Source organism: Cervus elaphus, chromosome 21 (genome assembly GCF_910594005.1).
Source record: "Cervus elaphus chromosome 21, mCerEla1.1, whole genome shotgun sequence".
Classification (NCBI taxonomy): Eukaryota; Metazoa; Chordata; class Mammalia; order Artiodactyla; family Cervidae; genus Cervus; species Cervus elaphus.
The window spans coordinates 53,325,004-53,345,483 of NC_057835.1; the positions used below are offsets into that span (position 1 = coordinate 53,325,004).

A 20,480-nucleotide genomic window follows, 5' to 3' on the forward strand; every position below is an offset into this window, starting at 1 on the left:
CAAGAATATTGGAGTGGGTTGCTATGGGCTAGAACCTGGTTGTAAAGTATGAGTAATAAATATTAATTTAAAAAATTGCTACAAAAATAATATAAAATATCTAAACCCAAGGATAGAACCCAGGTGTAAAATATGAATAATAAATCCTAATTTAAACAATTGTTACAAACTTAATAAAATATATCTAAATTTTTCTAGCATGAAGATAGGCATGTGATACCTATTGAGTAAAATTTTGTTCCTTTCCCATACTTCTCTGTTGATGTAATTGAAATAGAAGACATTTCCATTATTTTGTAAATCTTCTTAAAAGGAAAAAGGAATCTGTATCTACATGTAATTTTGTAAATCTAAAACATAAAAATATGTATTAAAATAACTGTAAATTCCTTTTCCTTCTATTCTGTAGAATTGCAGAGTAGCTCTTGTGGAAATCCAGGAGTTCCACCCAAAGGTGTGCTATATGGTACAAGATTTGATGTTGGGGACAAGATCCGCTACAGCTGTGTAACTGGGTATATCCTCGATGGCCACCCGCAGCTCACCTGTATAGCCAATTCAGTCAACACAGCCTCATGGGATTTTCCTGTTCCTATCTGTAGAGGTAAAGTAAAAAGTAATGCTTATCTTTATGTTGACTGAGTATTGCTTTGCCATAATGAAAATATTTTTAAAATGAATGATATATATTTGCAAAACATATTTAGTGCTTGTTTTTTTTATAAAATCTGAGGCTTAGAAAAAAATAAACACATACATTATGTGACAGATTAAGGAAAATACTTAAGACAACATTACTTGTGAAATAAGACAGTGGATTACATTACTATATATATGTATGTATTTATAAATACATTGTATATATGTGTCAATATTTATATTAGAAAAATATGCAGAGTTTATGATGCATAGAACTTTACACTGTCAGTCATGACTAGTTTTCATTTTGAAATATTAACTGAATTTATGACTCTCTTAAAGATTTCTGGTAGGTGAATTAGCTTGGGAATGTGTGAAACTAAGAATGCTGTATAGTTTGTTATTAATAATGATAAGGATCACTTGTATTATGGGAAAGCATAGTGATATACTAATGAGAACAAAGGTTCAAAGTACATAACCTAGAAGATAGAACATGTTCAACTTTAGTGGAATTTGTGCATGAATTTTGTTGTTGTTGTTCGACTGTTTGTGACCCCATGGACTGCAGCACACCAGGCTCTTCCATCCTCCACTACTGTCCGAAGTTTGTTCACACTCATGTTCAGTGACTCGGTGATGCTACTTAATAATCTTATCCTCTGCTGCCCCCTTCTCCTTTTGCCTTCAATTTTTCCTAGCGTCGGGATCTTTTCCATTGAGTTGGCTCTTCGCATCAGGTGGCCAAAGTATTGGAGCTTCAACTTCAGCATTAGTCCTTCCAATGAATATTCAGGGTTGATTTCCTTTAGGATTGACTCGTTTGATTTCCTCACAGTCCAAGGGACTCTTAAGAGTCTTCTCCAGCACCACAATGCAAAAGCATCAATTCTTTGTTGCTTAGCCTTCTTTATGACCCAACTCTTATATCTGTATTTAACTACTGGAAAAACCATAGCTTTGACTAGTCGGACCTTTCTCTGCAATGTGATGTCTCTGCTTTTTATATTCTGTTTTGCAGCAGTGATTTCCACCATTCTGTCTTCCAGCTTTTCCTACTTACCAGTTACTTACCAGCTTTTCCTACTCAGTTATTCTACTGTTGAATCCTTCTAGTATATTGTTAATCTCTGTTTGTTTGTTCTTTAGCTCTTCTCAGTTCAGCTCAGTTCAGTTCAGTGGCTCAGTCGTGTCTGACTCTCTGCTACCCTATGGACTATAGCACACCAGGCTTGCCTGTTCATCACCAGCTTCCCAGAACTTATTCAAACTCATATCCTTCGAGTCGGTCATGCCATCAAACCATCTAATGATGCCAGAGTCCATCATTAGTTCTTCTTGGTCTTTGCTAATCATTTCTTACATCTTCTCCATTCTTTTCCAAAATCCTGTCATTATTCTGAATTATTTTTTCTGGAAGCTTTCCTATCTCCGCTTCATTTCATTGTCTTTCTGGGAATTTATCTTGTTCCTTCATCTGGGACATAATACTATTCTTTTCATTTTAGTTAACTTTCTGTGATTGTGGTATTCATTTTGGAGGCTGCTGTCTCTGCTTTTTGATATGTTATCTTATCTAGGTTTGTCTTAGCTTTCCTTCTAGGGAGGAAGCGTATGTTAACTTCATGGCTACAGTCACCATTCACAGTGATTTTGGAGTCCAAGGAAGTAAGTTCTGTCACTTCTTCCACTTTTCCCCCTTCTATTTACCATGAAGTGATGAGAAAGGATGCCATGATCTTAGTTTTTATAATGTTGGGTTTAAGCCAGGTTTGTCACTCTTCTCTAAAAAGCCTCATCAAAAGGCTTTTTAGTTCCTCTTCACTTTCTGCTATTAGAGTGGTATCGTTGTCTCTGTCCTTTATTGTGCCCATCCTTGTATGAAATGTTCCCTTAATGCCTCCAATTTTCTATAAAAGATATCTAGTCTTTCTCATCTGTTGTCTTCCTCTACTTCTTTGCATTGTTCATTTAAAAAAAACTTTCTTATCTCTCCTTCTATTCTCTAAATCTCTGCATTAAGTTGGATATATCTTTCCCTTTCTCCCTTGCATTCTGCTTGTGTTCTTAATTCAGCTATTTCTAAAGCCTCCCTAGACAACCCCTTTGGCTTCTTGCATTTCTTTTTTTTTTTCAGATATTTTTTGTTACTGCTTCCTGTATAATGTTACAAACCTCCATCCATAGTTCTTCGGACACTTTGTCTACCAGATCTAATCCCTTGAATCAATTCATCATTTCCACTGTATAATGCTAAGGGATTTGATTTAGGTAATACCTGAATGGTTTAGTGGTTTTTATGTACTTCCTTCAATTTAAACCTGAATTTTGCAATAAGGAGCTCATGATCTGAGGAAGAGTCATTCTAGGTCTTGTTTCTGCTGACTCTGTAAGAATTTCTTCTTCTTCAGCTACAAGTACATAATCAATCTGATTTTAGTTTTGACCATCTGGTGACATCCATGTGTAGACTCATCTCTTGGGTTGTTGGAAATGAGTCTTTGCTATGACCAGTGTGTTCTCTTAACAAAACTTTGTTAACCTTTGACCTGCTCCATTTTGTACTCTAAGACCAAACTTGCCAGTTATTCTGATATCTCTTGCCTTCCTACTTTTGCATTCCAATCAGAAATTCTCTGGTAAAATCATGATCTCCGATCCTCCTTCCATTTTATGATCAGGTTTTGTTGTTGTTGACTTTTATGAATTCTCCTTTATATTTTGCATCAGTTCAGTTCAGTCGTTCAGTTGTGTCTGACTCTTTGCCACCCCATGAACCGCAGCACACCAGGCCTCCCTGTCCATCACCAACTCCCAGAGTCCACCCAAACCCATGTCCATTGAGTCGGTGATGCCATCCAACCATTTCATCCTCTGTCATCCCCTTCTCCTCCTTTCCTCCATCTTTCCCAGCATCAGGGTCTTTTCAAATGAGTCAGCTCTTTGCATCAGGTGGCCAAAGTTCTGGAGTTTCAGCTTCAACATCAGTCCTTCCAATGAACATCCAGGACTGATCTATCTCAGTCAGCCACTGTTTCCACTGTTTCCACTGTTTCCCCATCTACTTGCCGTGAAGTGATGGGATCAGATGCCATGATCTTAGTTTTCTGAATGTTGAGCTTTAAGCCAACTTTTTCACTCTCCTCTTTCACTTTCATCAAGAGGCGCTCTTTAGTTCTTCTTCACTTTCTGCCATAAGGGTGATGTCATCTGCATATCTGAGGTTACTGATATTTCTCCCGGAAATCTCGATACCAGTTTGTGCTTCCTCCAGCCCAGGATTTCTCTGCATATAAGTTAAATAAGTAGGGTGACAATATACAGCCTCGACATACTCCTTTTCCTATTTGGAACCAGTCTGTTGTTCCATGTCCAGTTCTAACTGTTGCTTCCTTACCTGCATAGAGATTTCTCAAGAGGCAGGTCAGGTGGTCTGATGTTCCCATCTCTTTCAGAATCTTCCACAGTTTATTGTGATCCACACAGTCAAAGGCTTTGGCATAGTCAATAAAGCAGAAATAGATGTTTTTCTGGAACTCTCTTGCTTTTCCGACAATCCAGCAGATGTTGGTAATGTGATCTCTGGTTCTTCTGCCTTTTCTAAATCCATCTTGAGCATCTGGAAGTTCACAGTTCACGTATTGCTGAAGACTGGCTTGGAGAATTCTAAGCATTACTTTACTAGCGTGTGAGATGAGTGCAATTGTGCAGTAGTTTGAGCATTCTTTGGGATTGCCTTTCTTTGGAATGAAAACTGACCTTTTCCAGTCCTGTGGCCATTGCTGAGTTTTGCAAATTTGCTGGCATATTGAATGCAGCACTTTCACAGCATCATCTTTCAGGATTTGAAATAGCTCAACTGGAATTCCATCACCTCCACTAGCTTTGTTCGTAGTGATATTTCAGATAGTAAGCCCTTATTTAATGTAGGTTTGCAAATGTCTTCTCCCATTCCATTAGGTAGTGTTTTCATTTTGTTAGTCGTTTCCTTTGCTGTTCAAAGGCTTTTTAGTTTGATGTAGCCCCATTTGTTTATTTTTGCCTTCATTTCTCTTTTCTTGGAGACATATCCAGGTAGATATTGCTAAGATCGATAAACTATATACTCCCCGTGCTTTTTTCTAGTCCTTTTACAGTTTGGGGTCTTATATTCAAGTCTGTAATCTACTTTGAGTTTATGATTATATATGGCATAAAATAGTGGTCTAATTTTATTATTTCGCATTTGACTGTCCAGTTTTCACTGTGCCCTTCATTGAATGCTATCCTTTGTCAATTGTATCTTCTTTGCTCATTTGTCATAAATTAATTTTCTGTATATTTGTAGGTCTATCTGGGCTCTCAATTTTTTTCTGTTGAGCTCTAGGTATGTTTTTCTGCCAATATTATGCTACTTCAATTGTTATAGCTTTGTAATATAATTTGAAATCAGTGTGATATCTTTAGCTTTGTCATTTTTTTTGAATTGCTTTAGTCACTCTGTGTCTTTTATGGTTTCATATAAATTTTAAGACTTTTTATTCTGTTTCTGGAAAAATGTTGGAATTTTTATAGGGATTGTGTTGAATCTGTAGATTCCTCTAGTTAGCATTTTTTTTAAACAGTGTTAATTCTTCCAACATTTTAACAGCATTAATCCATAATAATGGAATATCTTTCCATTTCTGTCTTCTAGGCCTTTATTACATTGAAATACTCTCTTCTATACCTATTTTGTAGAGAGTTTTTTGTCATAAATGTGTGTTGAATCTTGTCAAATGCTTTTTCTGTATCTGTTGAGTTGAACATATGATATTTATTTTTCATTTTTAATGTGGTGTATATGTTTATATACACACATCTGTGTGTGTGTGTGTATATATATATATATTTATATTTATATATACACATCTCAATATATATATATCACATTGATTTGCAGATGTTGACCCATCCATTCATTCCAGGAATAAATCCCGCTTGATCATGACTTATGATTTTTTAAATGCATTGTTGTATTAGGTTTAATATTTGTTGAGAATATTTACATATATCTTCATCAGATAGGTGGATCTGTAATTTTCTTTTGTGTGTGTGTAGTCATCTGGTTTTGGTATCAGGGTAATGTTAGTTTCATAAAATGAGTTAGGAAACATTCCTCTTTTATAATTTTTTCAAAGAGATGGCAAGAATCAGTATTCAGTATTCTTTTAACATTTGGTAGAATTCACCTGTAAAGCCAGTTTGGGTCTGGAATTTTGTTTTTTGTGAGATTTTTGATTACTGTTTTAATTACCTTACCAGTTTTCAATCTATTCAGATTTTTTTATTTCTTTATGATTTACTCTTGGGATATTGTATGATTCTAAGAATATATCCATTTCCTCTTGGTTGTGCAGTTTGTTGGTGTATAGCTGTTCATAGTATTCTTTTATAATCCTTTGTGTTTTTGTGATTCTGTGATATCTTTTGTTATTTCTTCCCTTTCAGTTTGGATTTTGTTTATTTGAGCCTTCTTTCTTTCTTTTTTTCCTTCATGATTCTAGCTAAAGCTTTATCTTTTCAAATTTAGCTCTTAATTACATTGATCATTTCTACTATGTTTTTAAAGTTCATTTCATTTATTTCTGCTCCAATCTATATTATTTTCCTCCTTCTAGGACTTTGTTCTTTTTTCCTAGTTCTTTTAGGTGAAAAGTTAGATTGTATATTTTAAATTTTTTCTTGTTTCTTGAGATAGATCTGTTTGACTATAAACTTTCCTCTTAGTACAACATTTGATGCATCTGATAGATTTTGTTATATTTTATCTTCTTTTCCGTTGTCACCGGGCATTTAAAAAGTAATTTTAATATAATTGTTTTATATATGTTGGTACTCCTGTGCTGGGGGTTGCATATTAATAGTCATTGTGTCTTCTTGATGAATTGTACCTTTTATCATTACACTGTGTCCATCTCTGTCTCTTGTTATCATTTTTGGTTTGAATTCTCTTTTGTATCATATGAGTATGGTTGCCTGCCATTGCTTAGAGTGTTGTTTTCCATCCCTTCCCTTTATGTCTATACTCATCTTTAGAGGTGAGTTGAGTTTCCTGGAGAGCATATATTTGGGTGTTGTTTTGTATTCTATGTACTTTGTGTTATGATTGGTGAATTCAGCCCATTAACGTTAGGGTGATTATTGACAAATAAGGGCTTAGTATTTCTATATTTTTTTTTTTCTGGTTGCACATTTATTTTTTTCCTATTATTTTTGTCTGTCATTTTATTTTGGTGATTTTCTATATTTTTCTCAGTTTTCTTTTATTTTCTTTATCTCTGCTCTAGATTTATTTTTATGGTTACCCTGAAGTTTATATAAAACATCTAGTAAATAAAATATTTGTTTTTATTAAAGTATAATTAATTTGCAGTTTTTCATGTATAAAGCAAAGTAATTCAGTTATATCTATCTATTCTTTTTCACTATAGGTTATTGTATGATAGTGAATATAGTTTTCTGTGCTATACAGTAGGTCTTTGATTATCTGTTTTATATAGTGATGTATGTCTGTTAATCACTATTTCCCAATTTATTTTTCCTCCCTTCCCCTTTAATAATGACAAGTTTGTTTTCTGTGTCTGTGAGTCTAGTTCTGTTTTATAAATAAGTTCCTTTACATTATTTTTTTTTAAATTCCACATATAAATGATATCATATATTGGTCTTTCTCAGTCTGACTTACATCATTTAATATAATAATCTCTAGGCCCATTGATGTTCTACAAATGACATTATTTCATTCTTTTCAATGGCTGAGTAACATTCCATTATACATGTTAATATAATATTTTATATGTATGTATATGAATATGTGTGAATTTATATGTATGTATGCTGTATGCAGTGTCTGCTTTATGCATTCACTTGTTGATGGACACTAGGATTGGTTCCATTTCTTGGCACTAGTAAATAGTGCTGCTGTGAACTCTTGGGTACGTATATCTTTTTGAATTAGAGTTTTAATCTTTTCTGGGTATATGCCTAGGAGTGGGATTATTGGATTATATGGCAGCTCTATTTTTAGTATTTTATGGAACCTCCATACTGTTCTTCACAGTGGCTGCACCAATTTACATTCCCGTTTACCTTGTGTGAGGGATCCCTTTTCTCACATCATCTCCAGAATTTATTAATTTTGGACTTTTTGATGATGGCCATTCCAACAAGGTGTGAGAAATTTAGTTTTCATGTGCCTTTTCATGTGCCTATTGGCCATCTGTATGTCTTCTTTGGAGAAATCTCTATTTAGGTTTTCTGTGCATTGTTTTTTTTTTTTTTTAATGTTGAGTTCTATAAGCTGTTGGTATATTTTAGAAATTAACCCCTTTTTGGTTGCATTGTTTGCAAGTATTCTCTCCCAGTTTGTAAGATGTCTTTTCATTTTGCTTATAGTTTCCCTTGCTGTATAAAGGCTTTTAAGTATAATTAATAATATTTCTGATTTATTTTTGCTTTTGTTTTCTTTACCCTATGAAACAGATGCAAAAAAAAAATGTTGCTGTACTTTGTATCAAAGATTGTTTTGCCTATGTTTTTGGTAGAATTTTTATAGTATCCAGTCTTACATTTAGATCTTTAATAGATTTTAAGTTTACTTTTATATATGGTGCTATGTTCTAATCTCATTCATTTATGCATAGCTGTTCAGTTTTTGTATAACTGCCTATTGAAGAAACTGTCTTTTCTCTGTCATATAGTCTTGCCTCCTTTGTCATAGGTTAATTGACTATAATTGTGGGCATGTTTCTGGTCCCTTTTCCATTCATCTATGTGTCAGTTTTTGTGCAAGTGCTATACTGTTTTGATGACTGCAGCTTTGCAATATAGCCTGACGTCAGGGAGCATGATTCTTTTTTTTTTTTTTTTTTCTTTAGGGAGCATGATTCTGACAGTTCTGTTCTTTTTTGAGATCGTTTTGGCTATTGAGGGTCTTTTAGGTTTCCATACAGATTAAACAATTTTTGTTCCAGTTCTGTGAAACACACTATTTATAATTTGATAGATACTGCATTTAATTTGTAGGTTGCCTTGGATAATGTGATCATTTTAATAATACTGATTCTTCCAGTCCGAGAACATGGTATATCTTTTCATTTGTTTATGTGACCTTCAATTTCTTTCATCAACATCTTATAGTTTTTGCAGTACAGTTCTTTTGTGCCCTTAGGTAGGTTTATTTGTAGGATTTTCTTCTTCTTCTTTTTTTTAGTGGAGTGTAATTACACTCATCTCACAGACTAGTAAAGTAATGCTCAAAATTCTCCAAGCCAGGCTTCAACAATACGTGAACTGTGGACTTCCATATGTTCAAGCTGGATTTAGAAAAGGCAGAGGAACCAGATATCAAACTGCCAACATCCACTGGATCATCGAAAAAGCAAGAGAGTTCCAGAAAAACATCTATTTCTGCTTTATTGACTACGCCAAAGCCTTTGACTGTGTGGATCACAATAAACTGTGGAAAATTCTGAAAGAGATGGGAATACCAGATCACCTCACCTGGCTCTTGAGAAATCTCTATGCAGGTCAGGAAGCAACAGTTAGAACTGGACATGGAACAACAGACTGGTTCCAAATAGGAAAAGGAGTATGTCGAGGCTGTATATTGTCATCCTACTTATTTAACTTATATTCAGAGTACATCCTGAGAAATGCTGGGCTGGAGGAATCACAAGCTGGAATCAAGATTTCTGGGAGAAATATCAATAACCTCAGATATGCAGATGACACCACCCTTATGGCAGAAACTGAAGATGATCTAAAAAGCCTCTTGATGAAAGTAAAAGAGAGTGAAAAAGCTGGCTTAAAGCTCAACATTCAGAAAACTAAGATCATGGCATCTGGTCCCATTACTTCATGGCAAATAGATGGGGAAACAGTGGAAACAGTGTCAGACTTTATTTTTTGGGGCTCCAAAATCACTGCAGATGGTGATTGCAGCCATGAAATTAAAAGACACTTACTCCTTGGAAGGAAAGTTATGACCAATCTAGATAGCATATCAAAAAGCAGAGACATTACTTTGCCAACAAAGGTCCGTCTAGTCAAGGCTCTGGTTTTTCCAGTGGTCATGTATGGATGTGAGAGTTGGACCGTGAAGAAAGTTGAGTGCCCAAGAACTGATGCTTTTGAACTGTGGTGTTGGAGAAGACTCTTGAGAGTCCCTTGGAGTGCAAGGAGATCCAACCAGTCCATCCTAAAGGAGATAAGTCCTGGGTGTTCATTGGAAGGACTGATGTTGAAGCTTAAACTCCAGTACTTTGGCCACCTCATGCAAAGAGTTGACTCATTGGAAGAGACCCTGATGCTGGGAAAGATTGGGGGCAGGAGGAAAAGGGGACGGCAGAAGATGAAATGGTTGGATGGCATCACCGACTCGATGGACATGGGTTTGGGTAGACTCCATGAGTTGGTGATGGACAGGGAGGCCTGGCGTGCTGCAATTCATGGGGTCACAAAGAGTGGACATGACTGAGCGGCTGAACTGAACTGAACTGAAATGCTTTCTACTGTTGTGTTACCTCCTGCTGTACAACAAAGTGAGTCAGCTGTATATATACATATTTCCCATCCTCTTGATCTCCCCTCCCATCCCCCAGCATAGCACTCCTCTAGGTCATCACAGAGCACTGAGCTGAGTTCCATGTACTACACAGCAGCTTCCCACTATCTCTTCTACAGATGGTAGTGAATATATGTCAATCCTAGTCTCTCAATTCTTCTCACCCTCTCCTTCCCCCCGGGGCCATAAGTCTTCTCTATGTTTGCATCTCTATTCCTGCCCTGAAAATATATTCACCAGTACCATTTTTCTAGATTCCATATCTATGTATGTTAATATATGATGTTTGTTTTTCTCTTTCTTACTTATTTCACTTTGAGGAATAGATTCTCGGTTTATCTACCTCACTACAAAGGACCCAACTTCATTCCTTTTTATGATTGAGTAATATTCCTTTATATATATATATGTACCACTTCTTCTTTATCCATTCATCTGTTGATAGACATTTAACTTGATTGCATGTTCTGGCTATTGTGAATAGGGCTGCAGTGAACATTATGGTCCATGTGCCTTTTTGAATAATGGTTTTCTCAGGTTTTATGCCCAGTAGTGGGATTGCTGGGTCATATGGTAGTTCTATTTTTAGTTTTTTAAGGAAACTCTATACTGTTCTGCATGTTGGTTTTATCAATTTACATTCCCACCAACAGTGCAATAGTGTTCACTTTTCTCCACGCCCTCTCTAGCACTTAGTGTTTATAGGTTTTTTTGATGCTGTCCATTCTGACCAGTGTGAGGTGATGCCTCATTGTGATTTTGGTTTGCATTCCTCTGATGGTTAATGATGTTGAGCATCTTTTCATTAGCCTGTTGGCCACCTGTATTATCATCTTTGAAGAAATGTCTATTTAGGTCCTCCGCCCATTTTTTTATTAGCTTTTTTTTTTCCTTTTTGGATATTGAGCTGCATGAGCTGCTTGTCTATTTTGAAGATTAATCCTTTATCAGTTGCATTGTCTGCAAATATTTTCTCCCATTCTGAGGGTTTTTGTTTCATCTTGTCTATGGTTTCCTTTGCTTTGCTACAGCTTTTGAGTTTAATTAGGTCCCATTTATTTATTTTTGTGTTTATTTTCATTACTCTAGGAGATGGATCAAAAAGGATCTGCGGTTTAGGTCACAGAGTGTTCTGACTATATTTTCCCTAAGAGTTTTATAGTGTCTGGCCTTATTTTTAGGTCTTTAAATCATTTTGAGTTTGTTTTTGTGTATGACATTAGAAAGTATTCTGATTTCATTCTTTTACACGTAGCTGTCCAGTTTTCACAGTACCACTTATTGAACAAGCCGTCTCTTCTCCATTTTATATTCTTTCCCCCTTTGTTAAAGATTAGTTGACCACAGGTGCATGGGTTTATCTCTGGACCTTCTATCCTGTTCCATAGATCTGTATTTCTGTTTTTCTGCCAGTACTATGCTGTCTTGATTACTGTATTCTAAAGTCAGGAAGCCTTGATGTAGTGGTAAATGGCATAATTTTCTTAATTTCTCTTTCTGCCATTTTGTTGTTAGTGTGTAGAAATACAACAGACTTCTTTATATTAATTTTGTGGCCTGTAACTTTACCTGATTCATTGATGAGTTCTAGTAATTTTCTGGTAGTATCTTTAGGATTTTCTGTGTATAATTTAACTTGCAAACAGTGACAGTTTTACTTCTTCCTTTCCAATTTGGTGTCCTTTTTATTTCTTTTTCTTTGATTACTGTCACTAGAGCATCCAAAACTATGTGGAATAAAGTTGGTGTAAGTGATAATTTTTGTTTTGTTCCTGATCTTAGAGGCAATGCGTTCAACTTTTCAACAATACATATGATGTTAGCTGTGGGTTTGTTGTATGTGGCCTTTATTATGTTGAGGTTTTTTCCCTCTATGCTTACTTTTTGGATAGTTCTTGTCATAAATGGATGTTGAATTTTACAGAAGCTTTTTATACATCTATTGAGATGCTCATATGACTTATTCTTCTATTGTTTAATGTGATGTGTCAACTGATTAATTTATAGATATTGAAAAATCCTTGCAACCCTGGGATAAAGCTCACTTGGTCATGGAATATGATCCTTTTGATGTGTTGTTAGATTTGGTTAGCTAGTATTTTGTTGAGGATTCTTGCACCCATGTTCATCAGTTATATTGCCTTATAATTGTAATATTCTCTGGAGAGATTATATGCTGGGACACAAGCAAGCCTTGATAAGTTTTAGAAAACAGAAATTGTATTAAGCATCTTTTGTGACTGTAACACTATGAGATTAGAAATGAACTGCAAGGAAAAAGTTTTAAGAAAGCCACAAATACATGGAGGCTAGAAACTATGCTACTAAACAACCATTAGATCACTGAAGAAATGACAAGGAAATAAAAAATACTTAAGAGACAAATGAAAATGAAAACCTGATGATCTAAAACCTATGGAAACAGCAAAAGCGGTTCTTGCTTACCTTAGGAAACCAGAAAAACTTCAAATAAACTGCCTAATGTTACACCCAAAGCAACAAGAGAAAGAAAAACAAAACTCAAGGTTGGTAGAAGGAAATAAATCATAAAGATTAGAGCAGAAATAAATGAAATAGAGACTAAAAAAGAAATAAAGAAATAGTAGAAAAGAACAACATAACTAAAAGCTGGTTCTTTGAAAAGAGCACAAAATTAAGAATCCTATAGCCAGACTCATCAAGAAAAAAAGGGAGAGGACCCAAATCAACAAAATTGGAAATGAAAAAGGAGAGGTAAAAACTGACATAACAGAAGTTGCATGAGACTATTATAAGCAACTTTATGCCAGTAATGTGCCTATATGCAAAATGCTGGGCTATGTGAATCACAGGCCGGAATCAAGATTTCCAGGAGAAATAACTACAATCTCAGATATGCAGATGATACCACTCTAATGGCAGAGAGCAAAGAGACTAAGAAGTCTCTTGATGAGAGTGAAAGAGGAAAGTAAAAAAGCTGGCTTAAAACTCAACATTCAGAATATGAAGACCATGGCATCTGTTCTCATCTCTTCATGGCAAATGATGAGGAAAAATTGGAAACAATGGCAGATTTTATTTTCCTGAGCTCCAAAATCACTGAGGATGGTGACTGCAGCCATGAAATTAAAAGACATTTGCTCCTTGGAAGAAAGACCGTGACAAGCATAGACAGTATATGAAAAAGCAGAGACATTACTTTGCTGACAAAGATCCATCTAGTCAAAGGTATTTTTTCCAGTACTCATGTCCGGATGTGAAATTTGGACCATAAAGAAGGCTGAGCAACATAGAATTGATGCTTTTGAATTGCGGTGCAAGAGAAGACTCTTGAGGGTTGCTTCGACAGCATTGAGATCAAATAGTCAGTCCTAAAGGAAATCAGTCCTGAATATTCAGCTTCAGCTTTGGCAGCCTTGATGTGAAGAACTGACTCATTGGAAAAGATCTTGATGCTGTGAAAGACTGAGGGCAAGCGGAAAAGGAGACAACAGAGGATGAGATGGTTGGTTAAAATCACTGGTTAGATGGACATGAGTTTGAGTAAACTCTGGGAGATAGTGAAGAACAGGAAAGCCTGGTGTGCTGAAGTCCATGCAGTCACAAAGAGTTGGACATAACTTAGCAACTGAACGAGAACAATAAAATAACAGAAGTCCAGGACCAGATTTCTTCAAAACCCAATCCTATGAATTCTGCTGTTATTTCTTTAGGTAAACACTCTGCTCCTTTTCCCGCCCCCACTTTTCTCCTTTCTCCTATTAGCCTAGATTTTCTTCATAATAGAGTTGGATACTTCTCAAAACATTTCCTCTCCTTCCCCCACCCACTTTCTCCTCCTCATTCTCCTTTTTCTAGATTCTAATTCTCTCTCTTCTTCTGTCTTTATTATTTCTATATTTTATTTTCAAGTTCACTAATTCTCTCTTCCATATGATCTGGTCTGTTTCTAATGTTTTAACATTATATCTTTCATCTCGTTTATTGTATTCTTCAGCTCCATAATTTCTGTTTGGTTCCTTTTAGAGTTTCAATCTCTTTGGTAAAGTATTCCCTCTGTTCAGTAATTTTATTCCTTATCTTGTTGAACTGCCTTTCTGAGTCTTCTTGTAGTTCATTGAGTTTCTTCATGGCAGTTATTTTGAATTATTCATCAGTTAGAATTTAAGTTTGGTTCCTAGAGAATTATCTTTTTGTGATACTATGTTACCACGATTTTTCATGGGGCTTTATGAGCTGATCTTATGCCGGACACCTTTCTCCTTCAGGTAAATATTTTATTTTACCTTGATTCTAGTGATTTTACACATTAATAATTAGAGGCCTTTCTTTTGTTTTTCAATAGGTTGTGCTATAGCAATGTTTTGGGAGCTTCCTGTAGTTATCCTTGAGAATCAGTATTTTCTACTCTCTACCACCTTTGCTGGATGTGTTACCTGGAACCTTCATTGTAGCTGCTTGTGCCTCTGTGGGCACTGGGGTCTTGCTGCTACTAGTGTTGCTATTGTAGCTGGCATCACCACTGGGATGGCAAGAACCTAAACTGTGTCCGGGATCTCCTGAGTCTTAGGTTCTGCTATGGTGGAGAGAAGAGGGAGAGTAGAGAGCTTGCTGTAGTTTTGTTTGTCTCTACTGTATCTGGTGCTGTTAGATTCATAGGTGCTGCTGCTGTGGATTGGCAGGACTGCAGTGGTGGGTATCTTCATAGCTGGAGAGACCAGCTGCAGGCTCAGCTGTCACTGCTGCCAGGTCCTGTGGCCACGGGTCCCACTGTGGCTGGGTGTGCTGGAGTCATCTATGCTGCCTTCCTTGCTACCAGGTTCTCCAGGGTTGTGGGATCAGTTACTATGGTCACGGATCCAGGATCTCAGTCACTGTCTCAGCTGTTCCTCTGATCCTGCCTTCTGTGTGTGTTCTAGTCCACCCACATTTACATGTACAGATGTGTGGAACTCGCCAGCATCCTGGTGTGTTGGGCCAAGTCATCCTTGTTAAGTTATGGATGTTTTACTGGCTGTTGTTTGAATGGAAAAGGTGAAGAGAGCATTTTGTGCCACCCTGATGCTGTTGGCACCCACTTGCTTCTCTTTCTATGACTGCTAATTAGCTACTACTTGCTTAAGTATTTATAGTGTATTAGGAAACTTAGAAGCATACTCACTTTTAAATTTCACAGTAAGAAACGAAGCTCTAAAATAAAAAAAAATATTCAAGGATACTTATTAAATGTCAAGTACCTTGAAGAGTTTGAGATTTTACTTGAGTTAGAATTAACAGTTTCTCAGATGGTGATAGAAGACTCAAGACTCTTGGGTAAGAAACAGATCAGTGTTTTTTATTCACAGAAGTGTCAGACAGAGCTTTACTGTTTGTCCCAGTTCTGCAAGCCCCAGTTCCCATTGAAGAGTCTAAGGCATCTGCATATTTTTTGGTAGTATATATTCTTATAGAAAAGGAATCATGTGATTACGGACATTAAATCCTTTATAATGGACATACCTGCCCGTGCTCTTCAGAGAGATCCTATCTCTTTCTCCCACGATTTTAAACAAACTTACCTTTCATCTGATAGAAAATGCTTTTTCTGTCCTCTGAGGCTACTTGCTATACAGATATCTTTGAAAAGAGTTTGGTACAAAGAGAAAAAGCACAGTTGGTATCTCTGCTCACAACATGTATAGAAACATTAGAGTCTGATGAAGAAATTTTTCCTGATTTGGTGTGTGGTGTATGTGCCAGGTTTGAACCCATTCTGTCAGGTTCCGCAGCTTTAGCTTGCTACCCCTTTAATAGATACTTCACTAAAGTTATTTGCATCACTTTTCAAGAATGTTTAATTATATGAGAGTAAATGGAGTTTTATAATGAACCAGTCAAAAAAAATGTTTAGTCACTTTTTTAATGCATACTGCTAAGTCACTTCGGTCGTGTCCAACTCTGTGCGACCCCATCCCTGGGATTCTCCAGGCAAGAACACTGGAGTGGGTTACCATTTTCTTCTCCAAGGCATAAAAGTGAAAAGTGAAAGTGAAGAAAGCCTAGTGAAGCCCAGTAGGCCCTTCCGTCCATGGGATTTTCCAGGTAAGAGTACTGGAGTGGGGTGCCATTGCCTTCTCCGTTTTTAATGCATAGAACTCCCTAAATAAAAAAAGGACTTATTAAGGTATTTAAGACCAAGAAGCATTTTAAGAGGTTTCAATGGAGTATTCCCAAGACTGTCTTGGAGTTAATTTCTGTTGTGGGGCTCTTTCTTTTCCTTCTTCATTTAGCTAAAAACCTATGGGGGCAGGAAGATCTGAATCTAAATACTGATTCTGCCACTTAATCACTAGGGCCTTTGGAAACTGTTTCTTTAGCTAAAATAAAATAAATGGATATACATGCTCAGTCACTCAATTGTGCCTGACTCTTTGCAGCCCCATGGACTGTTGCACACGAGGCTCCTCTGTCTATGGGATTTCCAAGGCAAGAATACTAGAGTGGGTTGCCATTTCCTTCTCCAGGGGATCTACCTGACCCAGGGATTGAATCGTGTCTCCTGCTCTGGCAGGCAGATTCTTTACCACTGGGTCACTTGGAAGCCTCACTTGATAGCATCCTGATTCTTTATAACTTTGCATGGAGCTGATAACATTGTGATGATCTGTTTATTGCTTTCCCTGGAGTTTATATATTCCCTTTGATGAAACCCTTACTTTTAGAGAGTTGTTTTGGTGATCCCTAACCATAATAGTTTAATTAAGAAAAATGAATGCCACATCAGCCTAGAGGGTATGTTGCAAGGGTTTCATGTTTGTTCACAAGTATGATGAATTTTTTCAACACCCATCTGCTAGTATTTATAAAGGCAATTAACTACTTTATGCTGTGTTAAATAATATTCTATAAAAAGAGAAATAAAATTCCTGTACTCTAAGTCTGGAATGAAAATACCTGGCATACATACTTGTTCTGTACTCCTTCCTTTTGACAGACATCCCGTGCCATTTATTCTCAATGAGTTTTAATGTGACCTCAAAGCCCTTCTCAATTCAGTGCTCCCCACACTTCTTGCAAGTTAAGAGTACTTGGAAGACAAGGTGAAATGGTCTTGCTAGTCCTAGATTGACCATTCTAAAATTCACAGTGAGATTCTATATTCAGAATGGCATTTTGGTATACACAATCTGGGGCAAACTAATAAAAGTGCATGCAAATGTGACACGTAAATTAAGTGTAACTTTGTGTTTTCCTTCGACATTTGCCATTACTATCTTGACAACATTATCTGGATACAAAATCTTTCACGAGCCCTATCATTTTACATAAAAGGATCTGGTCTCTTCATGTGAACCGCTATATTTTATAGTAATGAGGAAAACATTTTCTCCATGCCTTTTAATAAACAGGCAAGAGAACCATAAGTCATTTGGTAATGGGGTTTATTTTATCACCTCAAAGAATGCCAAAATCCTAGTGATGTCAGGCTACAGGGAAAAAAATTACAAGTCACTTGCTGTTTCTTCATCTCTCCCAGGAAAATGTAGGCTGTTCAGTCAACAATCAGGCCACTTAAGCACATTCTCGTGTACTGTAACCTTGTTCTGAAAGCTTTGTTTGTGTGGTTAAAAGTATGAAAATGTCCTGATTAAATTATGTCTAGCATTATGGAGCAAAGGATATGAGACTTGACTTTAAGGGTATAAGATCTGTGAGCTGATTTGCCTTCTCGCCCCATGTTATTGGAGTATTGTTTCTTTTGTCAAAAATTGAATATTTCAGTTTATCTCGGGAGACTGTAAATGTTAGAGAGATTGGATTGAGATAATATTTTAAAAATATGTATATAATTCTTAGCATATAGAAGGTACTCAAAAGTTACAAATTGTTTCAAGTACATGAAAAAGTAGTTTAAAAATAATATAGAACTTATGGCTATCATTTGTGTTATATATGTATTTAGAATATATAAAAATATGTATCACAAATTAAACATATGCCTGTAGCTCAAATAGTTTTGTTTTAGTTTTTGTTTTTTTTTAAACAAGAAAGTACTAAAGTCTGCAAAGAGTGGACTCTGGAGCAATAAAAGCTTTAGTTTGCTTTATTTATTTTAAATTTTAATTAATTAATGTTTGGCAGCACTTTGTCTTCATTGCAGTGCACAGGCTTTCTCTAGTTGTGGCAAGTAGGGGCTACTCTCTTCATTGCAGTGAGCAGGCTTCGCCTTGCAGTGGCTTGTCTTGTTGCAGAGCGTGGCCTCTAGAGCATGTGGGTTCATAGTTGTGGCACGTGATCTTAGTTGACTTTTGCCATATAGAATCTTTCTGGACCAGGGATCAAACTTGTGTCCCCTGCATTGTCAGGAAGATTGTTAACCACTGGACCACCAGGAAAGACTTAGTTTGCTCTACATCTCTGGCACTGAGAAGATGTAGAATCTTTATGTGGATATTTAGTGTTTCAGATCTGTTTTATCACCTGTGTAATAGAGGAATCCTTACTATTTGATAGTAACTATTTTATATTATATGCAAAATACTAAATCTATAATATTCAATGAGTAGTGATTACTACCTTACTTCTATTGTCATCATCAAAACGTGTATGGACACTTATAGGGAATGAATGTATCTCAGTTCTAGGACCATGCAAGCAGAGTATTTAATTTTTCTCAGAGTTGTAGTAGTTAAGGGGAACTTTAAACCCCACATTAGCCTAACACATTAGGTTGGGATCATCAAGTAATAAACATCAGTGGTGAAATATGTTTCCTATGGATAGCAACATTTCTGAGTCATTCATTTCTGGAAGTTTTCACATTTGAAATATATTCAGTAATTAAACTGATATCTATTAAGCAGTCATTGTGCATGTGCCATGTAGCTAAGTGCTAAGATAATTGAAACAGCCCCAGGTCATTAAACTCATAGTTTATTGAATATAAGACCTTTTATTTGGAAGATGATCTATTAGGTGACCTGGGTTATTGCCCAGATATATGTACTTTAATCCCATCCAAAAACTAGAGTTGGCAGTCTTGTGTAAGAAATAGGTGCTAGCTGTCTGTATATTTCTGATATTTAGAGAATAAAATCAGGGATTTCTATTCTTACTGTATAACTGTCTGCTGCTGCAGCTAACAGTCCATATATTCATTAACATTCAACTCATACATTATTTTCCCCACTTGGTATGAGTTATAGCTTCCTCCATTCAGGAAGTTATTTACTTTTTTTTTTTTCCCTTTTCCATCTTGTCTATAAAGCACAAATATTTTTGTTGCCTTGCTCTATTGTCCAAATTTTTTGTTCCTATATGTCATTCTTCGGAGAAGGCAATGGCACCCCACTCCAGTACTCTTGCCTAGAAAATCCCATGGACAGAGGAACCTGGTAGGCTGCCGTCCATGAGATTGCTAAGAGTCAGACACGACTGAGTGACTTCACTTTCACGCGCTGGAGAAGGAAATGGCAACCCACTCCAGTGTTCTTGCCTGGAGAATCCCAGGGACGGGGGAGCCTGGTGGGCTGCCGTCTATGGGGTTGCAAAGAGTCGGACACGACTGAAGTGACTTAGCAGCAGCAGCAGCATGTGTCATTCTTGTTTTAAATTAATCCATTTCATTTCACAATAAGAGATGGTCATTAAGTCTATATTTTTTCATATTATATGTTATGATTATTATTGTTGTTCACTCAGTCATGTCTGACTCTTTGTGACCCCGTGGACTGCAACACACCAGGCTTCCCTGTCCTTCACCATTTCCCGGAGCTTGCTCAGATTCATGTCCATTGAGTCCATGATGCCATCCAGCCAACTCGTCTTTGGTCATTCCCTTCTCCTCCTGCCTTCAGTCTTTCCCAGCATCAGGATCTTTTCCAGTAAGTCAGCTCTTTCGCATTAAGTGGCCAAAGTATTGGAGCTTCAGCCTCAGCATCAGACCCTCTAGTGAATATTCAGGATTGATTTTCTTTAGGATTGATTGGTTTGATCTCCTTGCAGTCCAAGGGACTCTCAAGTGTCTTCTCCAACACCACAGTTCAAAAGCATAAACTTTGGCGCTCAGCCTTCTTTATGGTCCAGATCTCATATCCATACGTGACTACTGGTGAAAAAAAAGCATAACTTTGACCATATGGATCTTTGTCAGTAAAGTAATGTCTCTTTTTTAATATGCTGTCTAGGTTGGTCATAGATTTTCTTCCAAGGAGCAGGTGTCTTTTAAGTTCATGGCTGCAGTCACCATCTGCAGTGATTTTGAAGTCCAAGAAAATAGTCTCTCACTATTTCCATT

General features: G+C 36.5%; 1 protein-coding gene across 1 annotated transcript in view; it reads left to right on the top strand.

The window, feature by feature from the left end:
- The window catches only part of CSMD3 (CUB and Sushi multiple domains 3), a 1,322,573-nt gene that overhangs the window by 302,145 nt on the left and 999,948 nt on the right, over window positions 1-20,480 (top strand). The window contains exon 4 of the mRNA XM_043879976.1: window positions 410-604. Within this exon, the coding sequence (XP_043735911.1) occupies window positions 410-604 (195 nt within the window). The remainder of the gene's footprint in view (window positions 1-409; window positions 605-20,480) is intronic.